This window comes from Nicotiana sylvestris, chromosome 3 (assembly GCF_000393655.2).
Source record: "Nicotiana sylvestris chromosome 3, ASM39365v2, whole genome shotgun sequence".
Taxonomy (NCBI): domain Eukaryota; kingdom Viridiplantae; phylum Streptophyta; class Magnoliopsida; order Solanales; family Solanaceae; genus Nicotiana; species Nicotiana sylvestris.
The window spans coordinates 133,808,816-133,832,856 of record NC_091059.1 but is presented as its reverse complement, the minus strand read 5'-3'; the positions used below and the strand labels follow the sequence as shown (position 1 = coordinate 133,832,856).

The window sequence follows — 24,041 nt, the reverse complement described above, 5'->3', positions numbered from 1 at the left end:
TAGTTAATACATAACTTTGACTACTATTCCAATATGAATATCTAAAAGTCCATAATTCCCCTAACTCGTCCTCGAAATTCAGTAAAAATCCTTTTTCGCCGGAGTCATTATGGGTCCCGGAAGTGTTTGATTTTCGATCCGAAAGTGTTTGATTTTGGATCCGGAAGTGAAAACATACTGTAGGAATACGCCGTTGCAGTCGTCGGATGCGGGAGCCGGAGCAATTTCTGAAGTGGGCTTTGCACAAATCCGGTGGAAGGAGGAGTAGATCGAAATTTTAATGGGATGGGGGAAGAGAATGGGATGTATCAAAGTAGAGAGAGAAAGAAAATAGTGTAACTGATTAGCGTACTTAGTGGGTTAGGGCTAGGAGGTAACCAAAATTAAATATTTTGCTATAAACTTTAAAAGGTATCTATAGAATATAATTTTTTTAAATGGTATTTATTTAAAATAAATAAGGTGTTAACCTTTTCTATAGGAGGTAAAAATTCCTTCATTTTATAGGGTTGATTTTATAAATATAATCACTCAACTTTCAATTTTGGTACTAAATTTCCTAAAATAAACTATTTTTATAATAAAAGAATTATTCAATTTTGCCTAAGTATAACAAAAGTCACTAATTATATTTTGTAACAATAAAATCACACAACTTTGTCTAAATATAATAGAAACTCATTTGGAGGAAACAAAAGGGACATTTTATATCATACTTAGGCAAAGTTGAATTACGATTTGGTTCAAAACTTGTCTAGACTTGTTGTGATTGGCAAAGTTGAATGTTCTTTTTTTTTTTTTTTTGGCTATAAAAAATAGTTTAATAATTTTCGGTGATACTTGAGCAAAGTTGAGTGGTTTAACATATTTTTATATTTGGGAACTTCTTAACCATTTTCATTTCAAGCTTAATCATATTCTCTTATATTAATAACGGAAACATGTTTAATATCACTATATCCTGAGTATATTTTTAGTATTATATATACAGAGCCTTTTTTAAAATAATCCAGTTCAAAACAGGCCTATGAGTTATGACATATACCTTCAATGGCGTACCTCACTACTCACTAGGAAGGGTCTAATCAACTCGGCCATTGTGAGAGGATTATGCTTGAAGTGCTAAGGGAAATTTTCGTCTCTATACCATATAGGAAATTATATTACCAAATATGTTTATAGTTTGCATATTACCCTTCATATTAATAGTATTTCTACATAATATAGACAATGCATTAAATAAAGAATCGTTGTAGTTGTAGGCTTCCTTATTTTGGCGCGCTAAAATTGAGGGATTAAATATTCTTCCAGATCTTCCACAATGCAAATCACGCCCATTAATCTTCTTCGTCAGTTTCGTTTCAAATTTAGCATCTCTGCTTTTTCGATACACTGTGTTTCAAACTTTTTTCTGATTTCACAAATCAAAAACGACTAAATCTTCTACAATTCTTCTACATCAATCGCATTTATGTCCAAATTTCAGTAATACAAAGCAAAGGAAAAGAGAGCAGTAATTCCACCATTGACAGTTATTAAAAAGTTTTGAAGCTTTGAATTCAAATTTGAGTTTTCAAAAATCATTATATATTTGGATTGGGTGTTGTTGCAAATAATTGGGAATATGGTTTGGAGTTTATATCTCAATTTTGAGGGGTTTGGGTGAAGATTAGACTTGGTTTTGGCTGAATTTCGGATTGAAACTCGAAGAAGAAGAAGAAGAAGAAGAAGAAGAAGAAGAAGAAGACATAACATACATTATATTGCAGAAATTATAGAAAAATTGTAGAAAAATTGTATTCTGTTGTTTATTTATTTTTCTTTTATTCATTTAACTATTGTATGAAAGTTGAACAACATTGTATAAAAATTATATTTAAGTGGTATTATATTGTAGTTGTATATAACTTAGTAGAAATAATGTACGAAAATTATAGATAATTTGTAGATAAGTTGTATAATATATAATTAGTTGTATAAAATTATTTTTACTATGTATAAATCAGATACAAAATATACAAAAGACATATTGTATAAATTTTGTATAAAATTTGTATGTAAGTTTTATGTTATTGTAGTTGTATTTCACTGGGTGGAAATAATGTGTGAAAGTTGTAGAAAATTGTAGATAAGTTGTATTCCTCTATAACGGGAGATGTTGGCATATCAAGTAACTTTAGTGTTGCAGACAAACATGCGTGAAAATAAAGATAAATTCTGTTATGAATAGTTTGTAAAAATTTTGTAGATAATTTGTAGAAACATTGAAATTCTATATTTTCATAGTAATTTTTCAAATGATATGTAGATTTATTGTAGAATAAATGTAGAAAACAAGTCATTGTGAGTCTTATTTGACTCATTCCTCACATTCAACCTATACTACAAATTCACACCTCTTTAAATACAATACAACCATACTTTCTTGAATTTAAAGGTATTGCAAGATATATAACTTAAAAAACATCTTCTCCTCTGCACAAGTTAGCTCCAAAACAGACGAAGTGGAATAACAAGCTCTCATCAAAACTTTTAACACAAAAACACAAAGCTCAAATTTTATGTTATTGTAGTTATATTTAATTGGGTGGAATAATGTGTGAAAGTTGTAGAAAATTATAGATAAGTTGTATTCCTCTATAACGGGAGATGTTGACATATCAAGTAACTTTAGTGTTACAGACGAATATGCATGAAAATAAAGATAAATTATGTTATGAACAATTTGTAGAAATTTTGTAGATAATTTATAAAAACGTTGAAATTATGTATTTTCATGTTAGTTTTTCAAATGATATGTAATTTTGTTGTAGATTAAATGTAGAAAACAAGCCATTGTGAGTCTTATTTGACCCATTGCTCACATTCAACATATTCTACAAATTCACGCCTCTTTAAATACAATACAACCATACTTTCTTGAATTTAAAGGTATAGCAATATATATAACTTAAAAAACATCTTCTCCTCTGCACAAGTTAGCTCCAAAACAGACGAAGTGGAATAACAAGCTCCCATCAAAACTTTTAACACAAAAACACAAAAGCTCAAAAATAAATAAACAACAGTCTACAATTTTTCTACAATTGCTGCAATATAATGTATGTCATGTCTTTTTCTTCTTCTTCTTGTTCTTCTTCTTCTTCTCCTTCTTCTTCTTCTTCTTCTTCTTCTTCTTCTTCTTCGAGTTTCAATCTGAAATTCAGCCAAAACCAAGTTTAATCTTCATCAAAACCCCTCAAAATTGAGATATAAACTCTAAACCGTATTCCCAATTATTTACAACAACACCCATTCCAAACAAATAATGATTCTTGAAAACCCAAATTTGAATTCAAAGCTTCAAAGTTTTTTAATGGTTGTCAATGGTGAAATTGCTATTCTCTTTTCCTTTCCCCTTATATTACTGAAGGAACCCGAAATCATAACCATCAAATCGACCAGGCTTGTGCTCATCTTCCCCGGGCACAAAAACATTGGGAGAAGATTGCAGAGGTGCTGACAGTGCCTTGACTATGGAAGAAATAATGGGATTTTGATACAGAAATCATGGGTGTGGGAGGGAAACGTGGGTGAAGGTGTGGAAATTGGAGAGAGAAACGTGGGGGAGTGGTATTAGAAGAAATATATGGTACCATTAAATTAGGAGTATAATTAATACCCTTAAAAACCACTAATGGTATATAAATGATAATTAAGTATACTAAATGTAATTATATCAAACCTATATGGCATAAGAATGTAAAAATTCCAAGTGCGAATCCAAGGAATTTCAGGGCGCGTTCATGTTATTTTGGGCCTTCTTATTTACTGAATGTTAAAACTTCCAGATTAACATACAACCAGTTTCTGATTAAGGGAAGAAGCTAAAAGAATAAATAGTTGGTAAATGGCCTATAGTTCGAATGAGCAACTTTTACAAAGCTATCAGCAAAATGGAGTACTACAATGTTACCACAGTATTGGTATTTGGTGGTCATATTCAAATTCTTTTTCTCCACAACTGTTAAAATAATAATCTTGGAAAATAAATAATTATGCCCAGTTGACTATAATTGGTTTTCTAGCCTCCTAGTTTTCAACTTGAATTTTCGCCCACTAAAATTCAACAAAGAGATAATTCCTGCAAATTCTTAGCCCGATAAAATGAATCTTAAAAGGACTATCTCATCGTTACTAGTTACTACCAGTGTTTTCTTTTATGCTCATTCGGTTCACTTTTACCGCTATATTAAAAATATATTTTTACTTTTACTTGTCCAATATGCTAAAAATATATTTTTACTTTTACTTGTCCACTATACTAAATCAAGAGAAAGATAATTTTTTTGTTTTACCCTTATCATTAATTATTCATTTTCAAAATTATTTCCCAAAACTTTTTGAAATAATATCATTATTAGGGGTTATATGGTAAAATTATATACTACACTTAATAGTTTTTAAAGAGTGTGAAAAATTTAAAGTGAACAAGTAAAAGTGAACAGAGGGAATACAAAAAACATATATATATATATATATATATACTTGTGAAAGATCATGTGTGAGGATGCAGAGTAATTAATACAAAGTTCCTTGACGAAAAATGGAGTTAAAACATTTAATATCAGGGGTCAAATTATGGGAAACAGACAAATCAGAGGACCTGATAGCTAAAACTATATGCAATCTGCCTAGATGTCCACTGAAATGCGTCATCTATGCAACCTTTCGGGTCAGCATAATTGTACACAGCCACATTTTGTCAATTCATTTTGTTGCCCCCCTATTTAACAAGGTCCCCTTTTCAAAAAATTTCATTTTGGTCCAACAACTATCCTCCTAGCAAATCCTTCATTCTCCAAATGGCTCAGGTATTCTCTATTTTCACTACTAATTCTCTTCAAGGGGTTTATTTGTTATGTTAACTTTTCCTTATAATATTTGTGTTTTTCTTGTCAATCAGATGAAAGTGGTAATGAAGGTGCTCACCATGTCTGATGAAAAGACAAAGCAGAAAGCCATAGAAGCTGCAGCTGATATTTTAGGTAATTGCTATTGGATCTAGTTTTAGTCATAAGAAAAGTTGAATCAGACTTGTAATTTTTACTAATAAAAAATTAAGTGCAGGGGTAGATTCAATAGCAGCAGATCTAAAGGAGCAGAAACTAACAGTGATAGGAGAAATGGATGCAGTAGCAGTGGTAAAGAAGTTGAAAAAGGCAGTGGGTAAAGTTGATATAATATCAGTAGGGCCAGCTAAGGAAGAGAAGAAAGAGGAAAAGAAAGAAGAGAAAAAGGAAGAAAAGAAAGAGGAAAAGAAGGAAGAAAAGAAAGAGGAAAAGAAAGAAGAGAAGAAAGAAGAGCCGCAGAAGTGATTTATCTCCATTTGGTATACTACAATCCAAACAAAGCTTTGGGTCTTCAAATTGTGTTAATTGTATACGCAATTGCAAGTATGAATCGCTTCTTTGTCTCTTTAGACTAATTAAATAAAATTTTGTCTTGTTTCTTCGTGTTATTCCCTTTATTCCTTTCTACTTTTCTATTTTCTGTTTTATTTTATTTCAACTTCTTTGGGTGAGGAGAAAAATATAGGCGTTTAAGAATGAATATGACAATAATTTTTCTCCATTTATTGGAGAAAAATGGGAAAATCACTATGCTGGCGTCCTACTTTATTGTGTGTGTTTTGGACAATTATATTGTGGCATGTAACTGTACAAGTCAAAATTTGACCACAGTAGCCGACCTAGTTAGAACCCCGTCTAAAGGGCGAGGTAGCGAGGACCATCACGACCTACTTCAGTCTAAGTATCCACAATGTAGTGGGTCAAAAGACAATACTTAAATAATGATAAAAAGGCCTTAGTGTAAGGGCAGACCGACCGGAGAAGGTGGTCATGGTCTCAAAGCTATATATAAGGGATGAATTCCCCAAAGAGGGGGGGGGGTTTCGCTTTCTCTCTCTATATCCTCCCCTTCTATTTTCCTTCTAAAAAGAATGTAAAATCGATGGCCTCTGGGGCATCATGAAAGAGGAAATTACAAAGATTAATGACGATTTCTCTCTTTTATTTCATTTTATCCATTAACTACTTTCCGATTCATTTTCAGATCTGGAGTTTACTATGCTTGACTAAGATTAATCTAATCATTAGTATCAATTGTCTTAATCAAAAAGGCTTTGGCATCTTTTGGTCAAACAATTTGGCGCCGTCTGTGGGAATTTCTTAGTGAAATTTCCTAGTCTCTTCCAGATCAAAAACCGAAAACATGATCACCCACCAAAAAGAGCGGTAAATAAACCTCATGTGCTAATTTAGATCATGATGCTATATGCAAGCAGAAGTTACAACTAACATCCTCCCTCATACATCGGGCGGTCCACGAACCAACTATGGCAAGCCCAACCCACGCAGGGCAAAAGCACAAAATAGAAGGGGAAAGAGAGCTGAATACGACCACCGAATTTGAAACGCTAGGCAAAACGAACAACGCTATAAATCCACCCTCATTCACCGTCTCGTCGAATCGGGGTAAGGAAAATATCATTTTGGCTCACCTTCTGTTGTTTGCTCAAACAGGAACACGCGTCGCGCATGCGAGCGAGCAAAGAAATATCTCAACTGGAGAATGGAAAACTATTACAAGACAACCGAAATATCGCCCACCTGACAATCCAACTTCTAGAAAATGACGCCTTTCAAGCTGTACTCTCTCTCCCTCACCTAGGGGTTGTCCTAATAGGGTTTTCCCGGGGACTTAAGGACCGAGTCAACGAGGGAGACATCACCAAGTTCAAAGTATAATTCATCGTCTCACCCACTAATGACATCTCCAGACCGGAAAGCAAAAAGGTTAGACAAGGAAACTCCAATGTGTGCACGAAACGAACGTGAGCAAAACAGCAACGTTTCATACTTTCCGACACTACACTCTTCGATGCAAACAAAATCAAGCGAACTGGGACTCACCTAGGAAGCGCAGAGGTTGAGCAAAACTGGGACTCCCCCAGAGGATACCCGACTCTCCAAAAAACTGGGACTAACGATGGGTTAATATTTTAGCGATAATTCGAAATAACACCTTTAAGGCCAAGGGCCTTCGCCAAAGAGCAGAGTTCGACCTCGATCGACCGACGATAGGTTAATATTTCGATGAAAGTTTGAAATAACATCCTTAAGGCCAAGAGCCTTCGCCAAAGAGCAGAGTTCGACCTCGATCGAACGACGACGGGCTAATATTTCGACAAAAGTTCGAAATAACACGCTTAAGGCCAAAAGGTCATTGCCAAAGAGAAGAGTTCGACCTCGATCGAAGAACGACGGTTTAATATTTCGACGAAAGTTCGAAATAACACCCTTAAGGCCAAGAGCCATCACCAAATAGAAGAGTTCGACCTCGATCGAACGACGACGCATTAATATTTCGACGAAAGTTCGAAATAACACCCTTAAGGCCAAGAGCCTTCGCCAAAGAGCAGAGTTCGACCTCGATCGAACGACGGGTTAATATTTCGATGAAAGCTCAAAATAACACCCTTAAGAGGTCGAACGACGGGTTAATATTTCGATGAAAGCTCGAAATAACACCCTTAAGGCCAAAATCCTTTGCCAAAGAGCAGAGTTCGACCTCGATCAAACGACGACGAGTAAATATTTCGATAAAAGTTCGAAATAACACTCTTAAGACCAAGGGCCTTCGCCAAAGAGAAGAGTTCGACCTCGATCGACAACGACGAGTTAATATTTCGACGAAAGTTCGAAATAATACCCTTAAGGCCAAGGGCCATTGCCAAAGAGAAGAGTTCGACCTCGATCGAACGACGACGGGTTAATATTTCGACGGTTGTTCGAAATAATACCCTTAAGGCCAAGAGCCTTCGCCAACGAGCAGAGTTCGACCTCGATCGAACAACGACGGCTTAATATTTTGACGAAAGCTCGAAATAACACCCTTAAGGCCAAGATCCTTCGTCAAAGAGCAGAGTTCGACCTCGATAAAAAAACGACGGGTTAATATTTCGATAAAAGTTCGAAATAACACCCTTAAGGCCAAGGGCCTTCGCCAATGAGAAGAGTTCGACCTCGATCGAACGACGACGGGTTAATAGTATGATGAAAGCTCGAAATAACACCTTTAAGGCCAAGAGCCTTCGCCAAAGAGAAGATTTCGACCTCGATCGAACAACGATGGGTTAATATTTCGACGAAAGTTCGAAATAACACCCTTAAGACCAAGGGTCATCGCCAAAGAGAAGAGTTTGACCTCGATCGAACAATGACGGGTTAATATTTTGCTGAAAGCTCGAAATAACACCCTTAAGGCTAAGAGCCTTCGCCAAAGAGCAGAGTCCGACCTCGATCGAACAACGACGGGTTAATATTTCGATGAAAGTTCAAAATAACACCCTTAAGGCCAAGGGCCTTCGCCAAAGAGAAGAGTTCGACATTGATCGAACATCGACGGGTTAATATTTTGACGAAAGCTCGAAATAACACCCTTAAGGCTAAGAGCCTTCGCCAAAAAGCAGAGTTCGACCTCGATCGAACAACGACGGGTTAATATTTCGATGAAAGTTCGAAATAACACCCTTAAGGCCAAGGGCCTTCGCCAAAGAGCAGAGTTCGAACTCGATTGAACAATGACGGGTCAATATTTCGACGAAAGTTCGAAATAACACCCTTAAGGCCAAGAGCCTTCGTCAAAGAGGAGTTCGACCTCGATCGAACAGCGACGGGTTAATATTTCGATGAAAGTTCGAAATAATACCCTTAAGGCCAAGGGCCTTCGCCAATGGGAGTTTGATCCAACCCGGACGACCCAAGTTATGATTGGCTTCGTCCGAAATAACAAATATGTTATAAAATCCCGTTTCAAGTCTAGGGCGGATCCGCTCAAAACAAATAAGTCACCTGTTGACCTCGCCCAAATAGGCAGTTCAATGACTCCATTCAGACTCACACGACGAAGTCCAACTCAGTCCGGCTAAGATTAAATTCCTTGGAAATCAGGTACGGAAATCCAAAATTTTACGCCAAAATTATGCAAAGGAAAAGGAAGGGAAGCGCGAAAGACATACGCCAATGAAAACTTCTTTTTATTTAAAGCAGTTGCGTAAATAGTCACCAATTACATACGGCTGAAAGCCGGGCAAGTCCAAAGAGAAAAAAAAAAGAACAACACAAAGATGACCCAAAAAAAAAACCACACAAAGATAAGCAATTCTTTCACTCGGCGTCATCACCATCGTCCTCCTCACCACCGTTTCCAGGAAGTATCTCTTCAGTATCAGCGTCCTCATCGGCCCCCTGCATCACAGGATCATATTCGCAGTTAACACGAGCCTCTTGATAACTGTGATTTCTACATGTTTTATACCCATTCTTACCTAAGCTTTGTGCATTAACTGCCATAAATTAGTCTCAAAATGCTTACAAGTTGCGCTTGATTGTAGGTTTGAGCGACAAGATGACAAATACCAAAGATCGGCTCAAAAAGGAGTGAAATCTGCCAAGTATCAAAGGATAACTGAAGTGGGGAACAAAATGACCTATGCGATCCGCACTGATGTGTCACGCGGCTGCACAGGAGAGTTCAGAGGCTGGGCTATTTCAAGGTCAACCTGTGCGGTCCGCACTGTTTTGCCACGCGGTCGCGCAGGATAGTTCAGAGACCATGCAATTTCTAAGTCAAGACCCCCGGTCCGCGCTCCTTTCCACGCGGTCCGCGCCCAAGAGTGTCAGAGACTTAGTCATTCAAGACAAAAGCCCACGCGTCCGCACACCTAATCAGTGCGGTCCGCGTGGAAACACCCTACGCGGCCGCGCGTCACATTTGTGCGGTCCGCGTCCCCAGTGTCAGAAGCAAGATATGAAGACCCAAACCCCTACGCGGTCGCGCGTCATTTGTGTGCGGTCCGCGCCTGACCCTCAGGGGTATTTTTGTCCGGTTTTTCTTGTGTAGTATAAATAAAACATTTTACTTTTTAGGTGCAGTTTTCAGTTTTGGTTTTTTTATCAGATAGCAGCTGAACTCGAGACTTCATAGTTTTAGTCCATTTTGGGCAATTTCTTCTAGTATTAACGTGGATTTGAGTAGATTAACATTGTAGTTAATTATTATGTCAATTTCATCTACTATTTCTTCAATTTTTGTTTCTATTATGGCTAGCTAAACCCATTAGCTAGGGTTGTGGCTCAACCCTAGTGTGGGTAATTAATGGGTGTGATTGTTTAGTGCATGAATGATGTTGGGTATTTGTTATTTGGATTAATCTTATGTTTTCATTAAGATTTGGTGGTTGCAAACACTAAGTCTAGCTTAGTGAGTTTTGACTCTTCTTGAGAAAGAGAGTCTATGACCCCAAGATTAATTCCAACAAGGAATTGGGATGGACCCATGAGAATGGTAGTCCCAATTAACGGGTTAAACCTCGAGAGAGTAATTACCCAACTTGAACCATAAGTTGCTTGGGCAAATTGGCCTACCCAATTGGTCTCGAGAGAGGCAATTGGGCAAAATCACTCTCTCTACCGAGAGGTGTGAGAGTGGGTACAAAAGTGCAACGGTTATAGCATAAGTCCCATATTCATCATTCTTGCATTAGGAATCTCTACTCGTTAGTTGACCACCTAGGTACATGCCACGACCCTAGTGCCTTTCTCTATATTGCATACAACTTAGAATCAATATCTTAGCCTAACTTAGCTTTAAACTTATAGTTGATAAATTGTAGTTGATAGTCAAAAGAAAATTGAAAATGTTAGAAGATCAATTAGGAGCAAAAACATAGTCCTAGACCATACAAACACTCAACTCCAAATTGAAGCTCCCTGTGGAAAATTGACCCCGATACCGTTATTGGGTAAAAGTATTAGCGCCCACTCTTCCTTAGGTTGAGTCCGCTGCGATCACCTCTCGTGCCTTTGCTCGTGCTCCTTCATATGCAACCTCAGAAACATTGTCCGCTTCCCACAAACTCTTATATATGTCTCGTTGGGCCTCGGTATGTACCCAAAGCTCATGTAGATGACAGGGGACGGCGGCGGAGGCAGATTCGACTTGGGCCAACAATTGCGCCTTCTCAGCTTCGAGAGCAGTGACCCAATCCCCCAAAGCCGACGCTTCCCAGTCAATGTCACCAATACGCTCTTCAAGCCTCGCCTCCCTAAGCGTCGTCGTCGCCCTCTCAGATTCTTGCTCGGATTGAAGAACGCGGATAGTGTCCTCTAAAGACGCCACCCTCGCTGAAGCCGATGCCCAAGCACTCTCAATATTCTCTAACCCGAAAACCTTTCTCTCAAGTTCAGCTAACTTTCCCACCCATTCTACACTCATCGCCTCGACCCTGATGGCATTCTGATCCATCTCGGACTGCATCGACTGAACCTTTGCCTGAAGATGCTCGCACTCAGAGGCAACCCCTTTGCCCAACTCAAGTTCTTCGTCCTTTGCACGAAGTTGCTCCTCGAGCATGCTGCATCAAGGGATCGGTCACCGGCGTTCGCCCTCAACCGCTCGTGTATCTCACGGCATTTGTTGCGGTAGCGTCGATATTTCTCCAACATCGTCAGGAAAATCTTGGCCCGAGTGTCGGCCCTACGAGCACTCTCAATCTCTACCATGTACGTCTGAAAAACGAGAATACGGGTTAAGGCCATGTCGCCAAAAATGAAGAGGACACAAAAGAAAAGGGAAACTTACCCTCAGGCCCATAGAAGTCACTTCATGTATCAAGTCAATATCACGAACGTCCCGGAGAGCCTCGCTCTCGGTGGCAGAGCACAAAAGGTCAAACTGCAACACCGGGTCTTCCATATCCCCTAGGAGGTTGATATCCGACGAGATTTCAAGTATACGGGACGAGCCTCCCGCATGAACCACCGAATGGGTGAGGCCCTCTTCAAACATCCTGACGTCATCAGGATCAAGATTAGACTCAGATTCATAATCGTCGACCACGACGCCTTTTCCCCTTTCTGCGGCCGAAGAAGGGGCACGACCCAATCCAAAAGATAAAGGCCCACCCGAAGTAACAGCAGCGGCCTCGGGACTCCGACTCTCTGTCGCAATAGTCTGTTGGTCACTCGTAACGGTCGGAATCTCTGTCGACGGGTTGATCACGGCGACCGGCTCCACCCCTGCAGACGGGTTAGCATCATTCCCCGTCTCTAACTCCATTAGGGTGACAACGTCCTCTAAACATATCACAGTTGATGGAACTGTCTCAGACTCCACCGGTCGTCTCTTTGACGGTCCCTCGCCATCCTCAGAATGGGAAGACTCCCTTGTTAAACAGACAGCAGAAGTCGGAGCCCCATATTGAGGAACGGCTTCCGTGCACACAGCTATGGCCGCAGATTCAACTCGAGCAGCCCTTGACGTAGGTCGGGCAGTAGGCCTCGGTACGGGCCGAGTAGAGGATGTCGGCTGACGAAATGCAAGAGGAGGAGCCCTTGCCCTCCGCACTCTACCTGCTAGAGATAGAGCGCCATATAAACAATAAAGCCAAATTGCAAAACATAAAACAGAGACTGCGGTAAAATTACTTACCAGTAAGGGGCTTACGCCCATATTTCTCGTAGAAGGACGACCATACGCAAACTCCCATCGTATGGGGAAAATAGCGTTCACCCAGTCGTGGATGTCATCGATAGGCGTAGGGGTAGGCTCGCAACTGCAAAAGTAAAAACAGTTCATTACCGCCTAAAGAGAAGCGGTCGACTATCATTCCGACCAAAAAATATAAAAACTTACGTGCAAAGTTCCATCTCTCAGGGAATCCTACAGGCTCCACCACAAGGTGCTCCGTCCGCACATAAAAATAATTCTCATAGAAGTGATGGTTGGCCCTGTCGTCCATCTTCACCATCAAGCTCTTCGTCCCTCGATGGCGCATATGGATCATCGTGCCTCGAATGAGTTGAGGGGCAAAGATATTGAGCATGTGTCTCAAAGTGATCTCCCGACCAGCAAGTTCCGCGAACTTGAGCAGCATGAGGAACAATTTATACACGTACGGTGAAAGTTGAGCCGGACACACCTCGTAGAGACGACAGAAATCTACCACCAAGGGGGAAGAGGAAGCGTATACCCGACGATGAAGGGGTAGGCGTAAAACACGCAATATCCCGGGCGATCGAAATATATGATATCGTCTCCCACCGCCGGCAACATTTCAACATGGCAAGGAATCCCCCATTTTGGCCTCATCTCCGCAATATCTGCCTCAGTCATAACAGAGGGAGTGGGTTCCGGCTCTTCTCCGGTGGGACTGTGGAAATCGTTCCACGGCTTTTCAGGATGAGGCAGTATTTCGACTATCGTCGGAATCCCCTCCTCCTCTATCACTTCCACCCCTCCGGGAGCAGAGACATCACTTTCCGACGCCGAAATTGCGGCAGGGTTATCAGCGTGGGAAGAACTACCAGCCATGTGTATCAGTTTAATGGAACAAAGGGCTTAACAAAAAGAAGAAATAGGGGTGAAAATTTCCGGCTAACTAAAGAAGATCGAAAATTTGAAAGTATCTGAGAAGAGGAAGATCTACAATGTTCTCTCAACAAAAGCTAGAAAGTATACCAATCGAATGGTGTCTTTCCTCTATTTATAGGGACATAAATTCCCCAAGCGAAAAACCCAAGAGTCGTCAATCAAAACTGATAAGGGCACGAAACGGTTCAATTACCGGGAAACGTGTGTCATAATGACAGTAGCCACGAACGACATTTCAAATCGAACAAACGCTTCGATTCCGAACGGTCGCAACGGTCCCAAGGGCACCGGTGTAGCGCTGTCCCATCGCCTCGATCCACATATTACGTCCAAGGCACGAACTATCAAATTTTTTCTAAGTGTTCAAACTCATAATCCGCCCGTCGGGCCCACCAATAGGCGACCCCGACGGACGGAAGGACTAACTGTATAGGTCAAAATTTAACCACAGTAGCCGACCCAGTTAGAACCTCGTCTAAGGGGCGAGGTAGCGAGGACCATCACGACCTACTTTGATCTAAGTATCCACAATGTACAATGGGTCAAAAGACAATACTTAAGTAATGATAAAAAGTCCTCGGCGTAAGGGCAGACCAAACAGAGAAGGTGGTCATGGCCTCAGAGCTATATATAAGGGATGAATTCCCCAAAGTGAGGGGGGGCTTTTTCATTTTCTCTCTCTATATATCCTCCCCTTCCATTTTCCTTCTAAAAAGGATGTAAAATCGATGACCTCTAGAGCATTATGAAAGAGGAAATAACAAAGATGAATGAAGATTGCTTTCTTTTATTTTATTTTATCTATTACTTTCCGATTCATTTTCAAATTTGGGATTTATTATGCTTGACTAAGATTAACCTAATCATTATTATCAATTGTCTTATTAAAAAAGCTTTGACATCTTTTGGTCAAACAGTAACATCCCTCTCTTTCTGTGAATTCGATATCACGCAGTACATGACTTAAACGAAATGGATTTTGTTTTTCTCATCCAATGGCTTGAATGTGACTTTTCGATAATAAGTTTGAGGCCATTCCTACATATTATCTGCACTTGGTTTTTAAACATTAGTCATTATCTATGCACATCCCTTAAAATGAGAGTACTTATTTAGTGAATGACTTTAATACACTGAGTATTTATGTAAACTACCTTTCATTTCCTTTTAAATATCTCACTTAACTAACATTATACTAATTGAAATAGTAAAGGTTGAATTTGAAAAAAAGACAGTACTCCCTCCGTTGACTTTTACTTGGCATGTATATTAAAAATAAATTTTTATTTTTACTTGTTACTTTACGCATATCAAGAGAAAATAATTTTTTTTTTCCTGTTATACTGTTATACCCACATTATTTATTACTCATTTCAAATCATTTTCTCAAATCCAATAAAATATGCAACAACTAATATGGTATCATAGTAAAGTATACACTTCATTTGTTATTTTTTAAGGGACGTGGAAAGTCAGAACGTGTCAAGTAAAAGTGAACGGAGGGAGTAATAAATTACTTCTTGTTCTTTTAAATTGTTAAAATATCTTAAAATAAATTCAATTTATTAGGACAATTAATTAATGTTTAGAATTGGAGGCCGTACCATAACTTAAGCTTTCTATGCATGGGGTTTTTAAATGTAAAAATTGTACGGGGCGCCCTATTTGGTCGCCCACATTTAATCTATACCTATTTTTTTTAAGTTTTAACTTGTACCTACTTTTTAAACAATTTCAGCCCCCTTTCTCCTCCTCCTTCTCCTCTTTCGTTTTCTTCTTCTTCTTTTTCTTCTTTCTTCTGCTGTTGTTGGTGCTGTTATGAAACTTCAGTTCATGGGATGATTGCCATAAGTATATTTATCAGATTATTTAAAAACAAATTATAAATAATTACGTAAGTTAGTAGATAATAATTTGTGAATATTTTCACGTAATTTTGTTCTTTTCACGTTTATTGTTTCCAAAATTTATGATTTAGATAATGTTGACAATCTGATTATTTTATAGTAGTAATACACTATGAAAGAATAAGGTAATTATTTATCTAGTATGTTAAAAAGCTTTTTCAAAAACTTCAGCTTATATAGTGCTGAAGTTTTTACAAATGAACTAAATAATTTCAGCATCTTCTGCTGAAGTTTTTGAAAAAGCTTTATGACAAAACTAATGAATCTAGGACAAAAAACTTCAGCTTATTTAGTGCTGAAGTTTTTGAAAAAGCTTATCCATGACAAAAAGAACTTCAGCTTATTTAGTGCTAAAGTTTTCATAAATGAACTAAATAACTTCAGCATCTTTTGCTGAAGTTTTTGAAAAAGCTTAATGACAAAACTAATGAATCCAGGACAAAAAAACTTCAACTTATTTGGTGCAATTACGAACAATAATTTCAGCAAATAGAGAACAAAATTTCAGCTATTATGCTTAAGTTAAGCAATTACAAACAAAAACTTCAGCAAATAGAGAACAAAATTTTAGCTACTATGCTTAAGTTCAACAATTACAAACAAAAATTTCAGCACACTTGGTTCAGCACACTTGCTACTTCAGGCTCGTCTACTAGAATGCTGAAGTTTTGCGTGATTGTCTTTGTTACTTCAGCCTCGTATGCTGAAGTTATGCGAAAAAGTGAGTACGCTTGTAATTTTTTTTGCAAAGCGAATACAAGTTAAAACGTGACTCAAAAAGCTGGTTTTCCAAACGTTAGCTCAGATTAACTTTCAGTCAATCCGTGTATGAATGTGTATCGAATCCACTCATTTCTTTTTTCCATTCTTGTCGGCCCTATTGATTTTTGAATGGAAAAATTTCCATCTGAATCTTTGATTGCTGCTGGAATTTAGCACCTTCTTTTGTTAATACGCGACAGAAACTGTGTGCTTGCGTAACGATGACTCATATTATTACCCTTAATTAATATATATTCCCTCTCTTTCAATGATATATTTTTTTTTATTGAGAGTCAATTTAATTAAACCTTAAAGTTAAATTGAATTAATACAATTTAATATTTTAAATATTTAAAAACTATACGAAAAATATGATTTCTTTTCCTGTCAGTATAATAAAAAATATATTATATTTATCTAGTAGGCGTTCCATAAGTTTTGGAACGTTTGTTTTCAAAAAAAAAAAAATCAAATATGCATTTGTTTATAGAATTAATCTTGTTTTTAAGGAGATTTTGAAAATCAAAACTTCAAATCCCAAATAGCTTCACATTTTCTTTTTGGTCAAATCATGAACATTTGGGACTTCTTAGCTAAAAAAAGGAAGAAAAAAGGACTTTTTAACATGTTAAAACTTGTTCGAAAATTTATGTTCAAATATATTTTTAATTTTACATTAAGCTTCACTCAAATTAGCTTTTCTAAAATATTTTTTGGTAGCCTATATCCAAACGGAACCTTAATAAGCGAAATATGTTATGTAAATTAAAATAGAAGAAATATGTATTGGCTTCAGTAATCAAGAGCAGCTCTGAATACATACAAATGTCAAAGCTGCTCGACCAATTAAAATGTCCGTTCATCCAAACTTTAATAATAGTGGACATCTAAAGTGGAAATTATGACTTAAAAACTATCAACCAACTATTTAGTTCTGCCAACTAAGGGTTCTTTGCTAAGAGGCATCTCTCCATATTTAATTTGAGATAAGTTTATTTTACATTAATTAAGATAAATTACGGTATAATTATTCCGAGACTAAAATAACAATATCGGAATAACTAATTTCAAAATAATTGATCTTGAAATAATTTGTTTCCCAACAAAATGACCCCTAAGTGATCATGAACCCAGAGGCGGATATAATTTTGTAATCTACGAATTCAAGTAAACTTGATAGTTTTTGTTCAAATTTTGTATATGTATTACTCATTTCATCCCAATTTATGTGACGGATTTCAGATGTCGAGAGTCAAATGAGTTTTTCTTTGACCGTGATTTATTCATATGTCTTTAGATATTTTGAACTGTTAATTATTGCGATTTTAAAGAACTTTTTACGTAGTTTTCAAATATATAAATTTTATTTAAGAAAATTTAAAATTTTTATATCCGAGTTCACAGTCAAAATGAAAAATGTGACTCTCGAAATTCAAGTTCCGCCACATAAAGTGGACATAGGGAGTAATAAATTCACAAAAAATTTATAAATATTTGACTATAAACTCAATCATTATTTACATCAACTTGAAAATATTATAGAAATTCATAAATTTTAAATATTGAACCTGTTCACGCATGAATCTAAGAAAAAGGGCTTACGGACCTAAATTTTCCTTTACAAAAATTTAAAAAATAAATAAAAAGCGAGCAACTGACCATAAAGACGCATACATGATAGAAAAGAATTTAAGGTTGTTAAAGACGAAACAAAAATATGACCTACAAATAATGTTCTTTGCAATTTTTAAATTGTTTAAGGGTGCCAATGAGCTTTATATGCAACTTGATTGAAAATATCCCCTAAAAATGTTCTCAAAACAAGTTATTGCAGCTCTCAATTATGTTCGTTGTCTAACAATTGCGTGCAAGTCAAAAGTTGCATGCCTTTCATTATTAAAAATTAATTCCGCCCATAACACTAAAATGAAATGCATTATTATCTCTGTCTTTTATTAGGAAACGCAAAAAGAAGTGAAAGGTTCAAAGCATTTAACCCAAAGGTCAATTGCATTTCAACCCTCAATATGTTTGGCTTTAGGGCTTAATCACTCAACCGAACACTTTGGGCGCAGGTTTACTTGACGAATTGTCATAAAGACATCACTCTGCTATATATATATAAGAAAATTGGATTCTAAAAAAAGATTCAATTAATTAGAAGCATTCGCAGTTTTCAGTTCGTTTGTCATCAGACCCAACCGTTGCAGTACTTGAGAAGAAAGAAAAAAAAATTCTCTTTTTATCTTAAGGCTGCTACCGATTCCTTATCTGTTATCCTGACGTCCTGTATGCAGGGTTGTTCGGAAAAAAGAAAAGAAGGAACCGCTCGAAAGGGACCACACAACAATGGCTCATAACTGGAAAACATAACAACAATGTCTCCTAGCTGCAAAAGAATGGCTCCCAACTGAAAATTTCTCTCGATCACTCTCTAACAGAAAGCCATTTTCCCTTTCGCAAAAAGTAAACTTGGACTTCTTTCCTAAGCGGAGATTTGGACTACATGGACCTAAGCAACCCGCCGACAGGGGCAGATCGTTACGCCTCTCGTGCTCAGGAAGGTCAGAACACTTAGCCCCTTGACCTCTTCTCTCAAAAAAGACGTTGTGCGGGATCAGTTCTATTTTCAGGCAACCCCACCAATACTTAAGAGCTCAAAATGGTGGATTGGAAATGGAGCTAGCACTGATTTCTGGTTCCACCCTTGGCTCTCTGATATTCTTCTCAGCACACCCCCCACTTCAAGCGCACCTCTGTATCGACTGAATCACTCTTTTGGTCTAGTCGGTGGAACCGGTGAACCACGCGATCTGGTTAGATGCGTGGGGCAGAGGGCTCGTAGTACCCCCTTTGATTGATCCAGCCTTTTCTTCGCTTGGATTGACTTATTTTAAGTGTTTTTAAGTTAAAATAGCTTTTAAGTCACTTTGTAGTATTTGGATAAAATAAAAAAAAATTTAAGCACTTATTTTTAAGCTAAAATAACAAAAATAAGCCAAAAGTTAAAATTTCTAACTTATGACTTTTGACTTAAAAGTCACTTACAACAAATCCATCCAAACGGGCTCATAATATACCCATTATATATACACCACAATACAAGGAAGTTTTATAATTTTAGATGCCCTTTGGGTGTCAAAATACTTTAATAAGCTTCTAAAATAGATTCTTCGTTGAGTTGTCTCATGTAGGCTGTTGAAATAAGGGTAGCAAGTGGGTCGGGTCGGGCTTCAAACGAACCAATCTCGCGGGCCGCGGTTCCGGGCCGGTCTCAGTCCCTAATTAACAGTTCAAACGGTCCCGGGCTAAACGTGCTTTTAGTAGGAACCAGCTGGGGACCGGGCCCACTAACTCATGGTCCCATGCTAAACAGGTCGGGCTCGCAGTCCAAATCATAGGTAAATGGGCCCAACGGCTATACAGTAAATTACTTTTTTAATTAAATATAAATTATAGATAAAAAGATGTTAAAAAATATCTAGGCAATGCCTTGTAATTTTATTATAAAATTGTAACCTAATTTTTTAATTCAAATTTATAGACAAAAATATTGTAAAAAAATATTCAAAGCAATACTTGTAATTTTATTATAGCAATAAAAAAAATATGGTAACATCTTTCTTAGTCTTCCTCCCCCTATGGAATGAGCACAACAAGGTGCTAATACCACTATTGAAAAGAAAAAGGAACTAATCAAGAAGTGCCAAATATACAAGTTACATACTAATTTTATTTCATACAAGTTACATGCTATCTCTTACAAACTTCATAAATCCTTCAAGATTCGGAGGAAGTTCCGTTGGTGGTGGCGGAAAAGTTGCTTGTTCATTTTCACTTCCATTGTTGAACGAAGCAACATTCTCATCAAGTTCAGCTAGCATTTCTTCATAAGCTTCGTCTATCTCTGGTTGTGATTCAGTAGGTCCAAAATTTCTTCTTTCTGAACAGATCCAATCTTTGAAAAGTACTGATTTTTCCAAGTTATCCCTCATAGATTGTCTATGATCACCGATTTTAAGTCTTGCTTAACTAAAAGCGTTCTCTGATTCCACTGTTGAAACCTGAATAGTTAAAATATCTCCTTTAAAAATCCGGAAAGAGTATTTCTTTGTCCTTCCACCATTGCAGAATATAAATGGTGTCGTCGAGATTCACCTTCTCGAGCCCCTGCCACAACTAAACTTTAAACTCATTTAGTTGTGATAAATCATTACTACTAGAACCCGCAAACCCTGCCCAAACACTAAGTCCTCTTAAATCTGTAGTTCTTTTAGAAGATTGAGAATCAGAAGAAGAAGGAGTTGGAACATTTGGTCTAGCGTGATTTAATACAACTTGATAAGCATTATAAATAGTTTCAGCGTTTGTTATAATTGAGGCTATTACTTCCGGAAGTTTAGGCTCCTCATTATCTGCAAGTGCTAAACCCTTATAAACTGTTTCATACCAAAATTGAAGACCTCCTAATTTCATACAAGGATTTAACAAATTAGCAACACTATAAATAAGGGAATAGGGAAAAAATCGTTTTAAACTTTGTTCTCATAGAATCAATAGCAAGTTGATAAATTTCTCCACCCTGAAAAAAATGAGCAAATAAATTTGCAAGTTCTGTAATATAAACCAAACAATTAGAAATAGTAGGATAATATTACCCCAAAAATTCTTTTGTTGCAATATGAATGTTTTTAAAAAAAATCAACAAGCATTTTAACATTAGCCAATCCCCATTCGTAAGGTAATCGTCATCATCATTTACATGTGCATTAATCGTTGAGCTTATGGGTTTTCATATTCATATGCAACAACTAAACTTTCATACATGTAATTCCATCTAGTTGGACAAGGTTTAGGAACCTTTCTTTCTCTTAGGCCACAATCATCGCACCTTTTAAATATTCTCTAGGTCTACTTCTACGGTTAGAATGAAAAATCCAGTTAAGAGCTATTTTAACTTTTTCAATTTGAATGTTTAAAATTCTCATATCATCACCCACAATTAAATGGCAAATATAACAAATACATCAAACATGAAAAATGTTACTGAATGCAGGATTTAACGTAGTGGTAAGCAAGTCTACATCATTTGTGTTATTAGTAGTATTATCTTTTAAACCGATATTATTTTATTACTAATGCAAAAATATCTGCAAATATTCATAATTGTGCTAGCAATAAACTGCTATGTGTGCCGTGAAGCAATTATTTTATAAGATATGCGCATTTGCATTTTCCAATCCTCATCAATCCAATTATATGCAACAGTAAGGTAATCACAGTCGTTGCCAATTCTTCCCGATCTTTTCTTGGATCATAATATAAAATTTCACCTGTAACAATGTTAATTTTTTATTGAAATTGATTTGAACATGTACTAGGGTCAATCTGATTAAGACTAGGTGCACTTTTCCCCTCTGTTAGAGCCTTCATACGAAGATATTTGGCGTTATCGTTATAATGTTTAGCTATGTGTCTAGCCAAAGATCACGTCCCCGACTGCGTTGGTGCATATTTTAAAGCTAACTCTAGACCAACACTTAGCCATATTTTTTTCAACTAGTTGAGTAAAAAATGGCCAAAGAGGAGATGTTTCTGTCCGTTTGGTAGGTTCTCTAGAAAAGGTAGGAGCAGTAACGGGAGTATCAGTTAGGTCATCATTAGGATTAGCAGTGTTATTACTGGTTGGGTCAACATCAGAAGCATGACTAGTGGGTGTATCATCGTCCGGTTGAATTTCATCAAAATCAATTTCCTCGTCATCATTTCATTAATAACATTATAATTATTAGAATAAAGAGTATTCTTGTCATGACCCAATTCCCGAACCCGGTCGTGATGGTGCCTCTCATGAAGACAAGGCCAGCCAGACCCAAATTGAACATCTCTTTAAACAGTTAATTATCATAAACAGTAATAATGCATGATATAATATCCATAAATTGAGGAATTTAACGATCACAACAGTAGAAACCATCCTGACACAACCCAAACCGGGGTGTCACAAATCACGAGCATCTATTAAGGTGTAAATACAACTACAAGGTCTAAAATTATACAAAATAGGAACAATGATCAAAAGGGAGAAAAGCGGTGCTGCGAACGCCGGCAGCCACCTCGCTAAAACTCCGATAACTCTGCCTCTGATCAACCAAAACCCGCTACCGGGTGAATAAATACTTGCATCTGCACACAAGGTGCAGGGAGTAAAGTGAGTACTCCAACTCAGTGAGTAATAAAAGTAAATAACAACTGAGCAGTAAGAAATCACGTAAAGCAACCAACATGCTGTATAAAGGCAGTGTAAAACCCTTTGAGAAAAATAGTGAAGCTGTGAAATCTTTAGAAATATCTTAGCTCAGTTTAAAACCTCTTTTGAGAATGACTTTCTCAACAGTTACGCAATGAATGCAAAATAGTTAGTGTCGATAAGCATAGAAAATCCGCCCTTCGGGCACAAATACCACAATATAACAGGTATAATGACAAGTAAATATAAAAGATGAACATATAAAGGTTCGCCCCTCGATCAATATCTCAGAACAGTACCAGCCCCTCGGGCTCACTCTCAGAATAGCATCAGCCCCTCAGGCTCACTCTCAGAACAATATCAGCCCCTCGGGCTCACTCTCAGAATAATATCAGCCCCTCGGGTTCACTCTTAGAATAATGGGTACCCGCAATCACTGTGGGTGTGCAGACTCCAGAGGGGCCCCTTACGACCCAAGCGTTATATCAAGCCACCTCGTGGCATCATCACTCGGCACTCGGCCTCACATCACTCGGCACTCGACCTCACATCACTCAAGCCACCTCATGGCATGTGAGCACGTGATTTTTGTTTCACACGACAATCGCTCCAAAAAGAAATAAAAACAAATATAATTGGCCCTGCTGTACAATTTCGGATTTCTGTGCGGCACTTTGTTGATTTATTTATGACTTTGGCCCATTTTTATTTATTTACTTTATTAAAATAAAATTCAAAAAATATATGTGTCCTGCATAATTCAAACCGTAATCCGGTCGTTAAATAGAAAATCGTGATTAGGCATTTTCGTCCGTGATTTTATTTGGTTTGACCTTACCTGTTTTGAAATATTTTAGTATGTGTGCAAATAATTGTATTTGAGTGTGTATTTAATTTTAATTTGATTTTTGGCTTAGTTTTGTTTTAAAATAAATAAGAAAAAGAAATAAAAAAAAAAAAAAAAGAAGACCCCTTCCGGACTTGGGCCAATTTGTTAAAATTGGCCCAACAAACTCAGCCCAAACGGACAGCCCAAGCCACCAGTCCAAACAGCCCACCCCCAGGCCATGAAACGACGTAGTTTAACACCAAAACTACGTCGTTTCGATGCCAACCCATCACAACCGTTTAAACCAAGCCGATCCAACGGTCCAGATCTTTCACCCGTAATTCCACTACCCGACCCGTTACCCGAACCAATTCTGACCCCTACTGAGCCAAACGACGACGTTTCGTTTAAACCTTCAGATCCAAGCCGTCCATCTCGTCTCATCCAACGGTTGAAATCAATCCCCCCATTCCATATATAAGCCTCATACCACACCCTGCCCCCCTATCCAATACCCCAGCTTCCGTCTTCACCTCCTTCCCCACAAAACCCTAGCCGCCCCCTTATCCCTCGCCATTAATCCCGGCGGCATGAACGCCGATGACCTCGCCATGAACACCATAGAACCCCCTCACCACCCTGAACATAGACCTGTTAACCGTTTAGTTCGAATCACCCCCAGGTCCTCGAATCTTCATTTGAAGATTCGAGTCAAAACTCGATCTACTCAGTTTAAACCCAGTTTCATACCAGACACTCCCCAGACCCCCTCGTGACCAAACCATACTTGGTTTGGTCTGAATCTGATCAGGGA

The 24,041-nt window shown here is 37.7% G+C and overlaps 1 protein-coding gene across 1 annotated transcript; it reads left to right on the top strand.

Moving 5' to 3' along the window:
• The first annotated feature begins 4,691 nt into the window (after window positions 1–4,691).
• LOC104212665 (heavy metal-associated isoprenylated plant protein 39) lies at window positions 4,692–5,500 on the top strand. Its single transcript, XM_009762009.2, has 3 exons — window positions 4,692–4,853; window positions 4,946–5,027; window positions 5,110–5,500. The coding sequence occupies exons 1-3, from the start codon at window positions 4,845–4,847 to the stop codon at window positions 5,355–5,357; spliced, it is 339 nt and encodes a 112-aa protein (XP_009760311.1). The 5' UTR covers window positions 4,692–4,844; the 3' UTR covers window positions 5,358–5,500.
• Window positions 5,501–24,041: the final 18,541 nt, after the last annotated feature.

What these genes read in the sequence shown, in the direction of transcription:
- LOC104212665 (XM_009762009.2), top strand. An exon ending in AGCTGCAGCTGATATTTTAG is followed by an intron (nt 5,028 to 5,109) that starts GTAATTGCTATT and finishes AATTAAGTGCAG; the next exon opens with GGGTAGATTCAATAGCAGCA.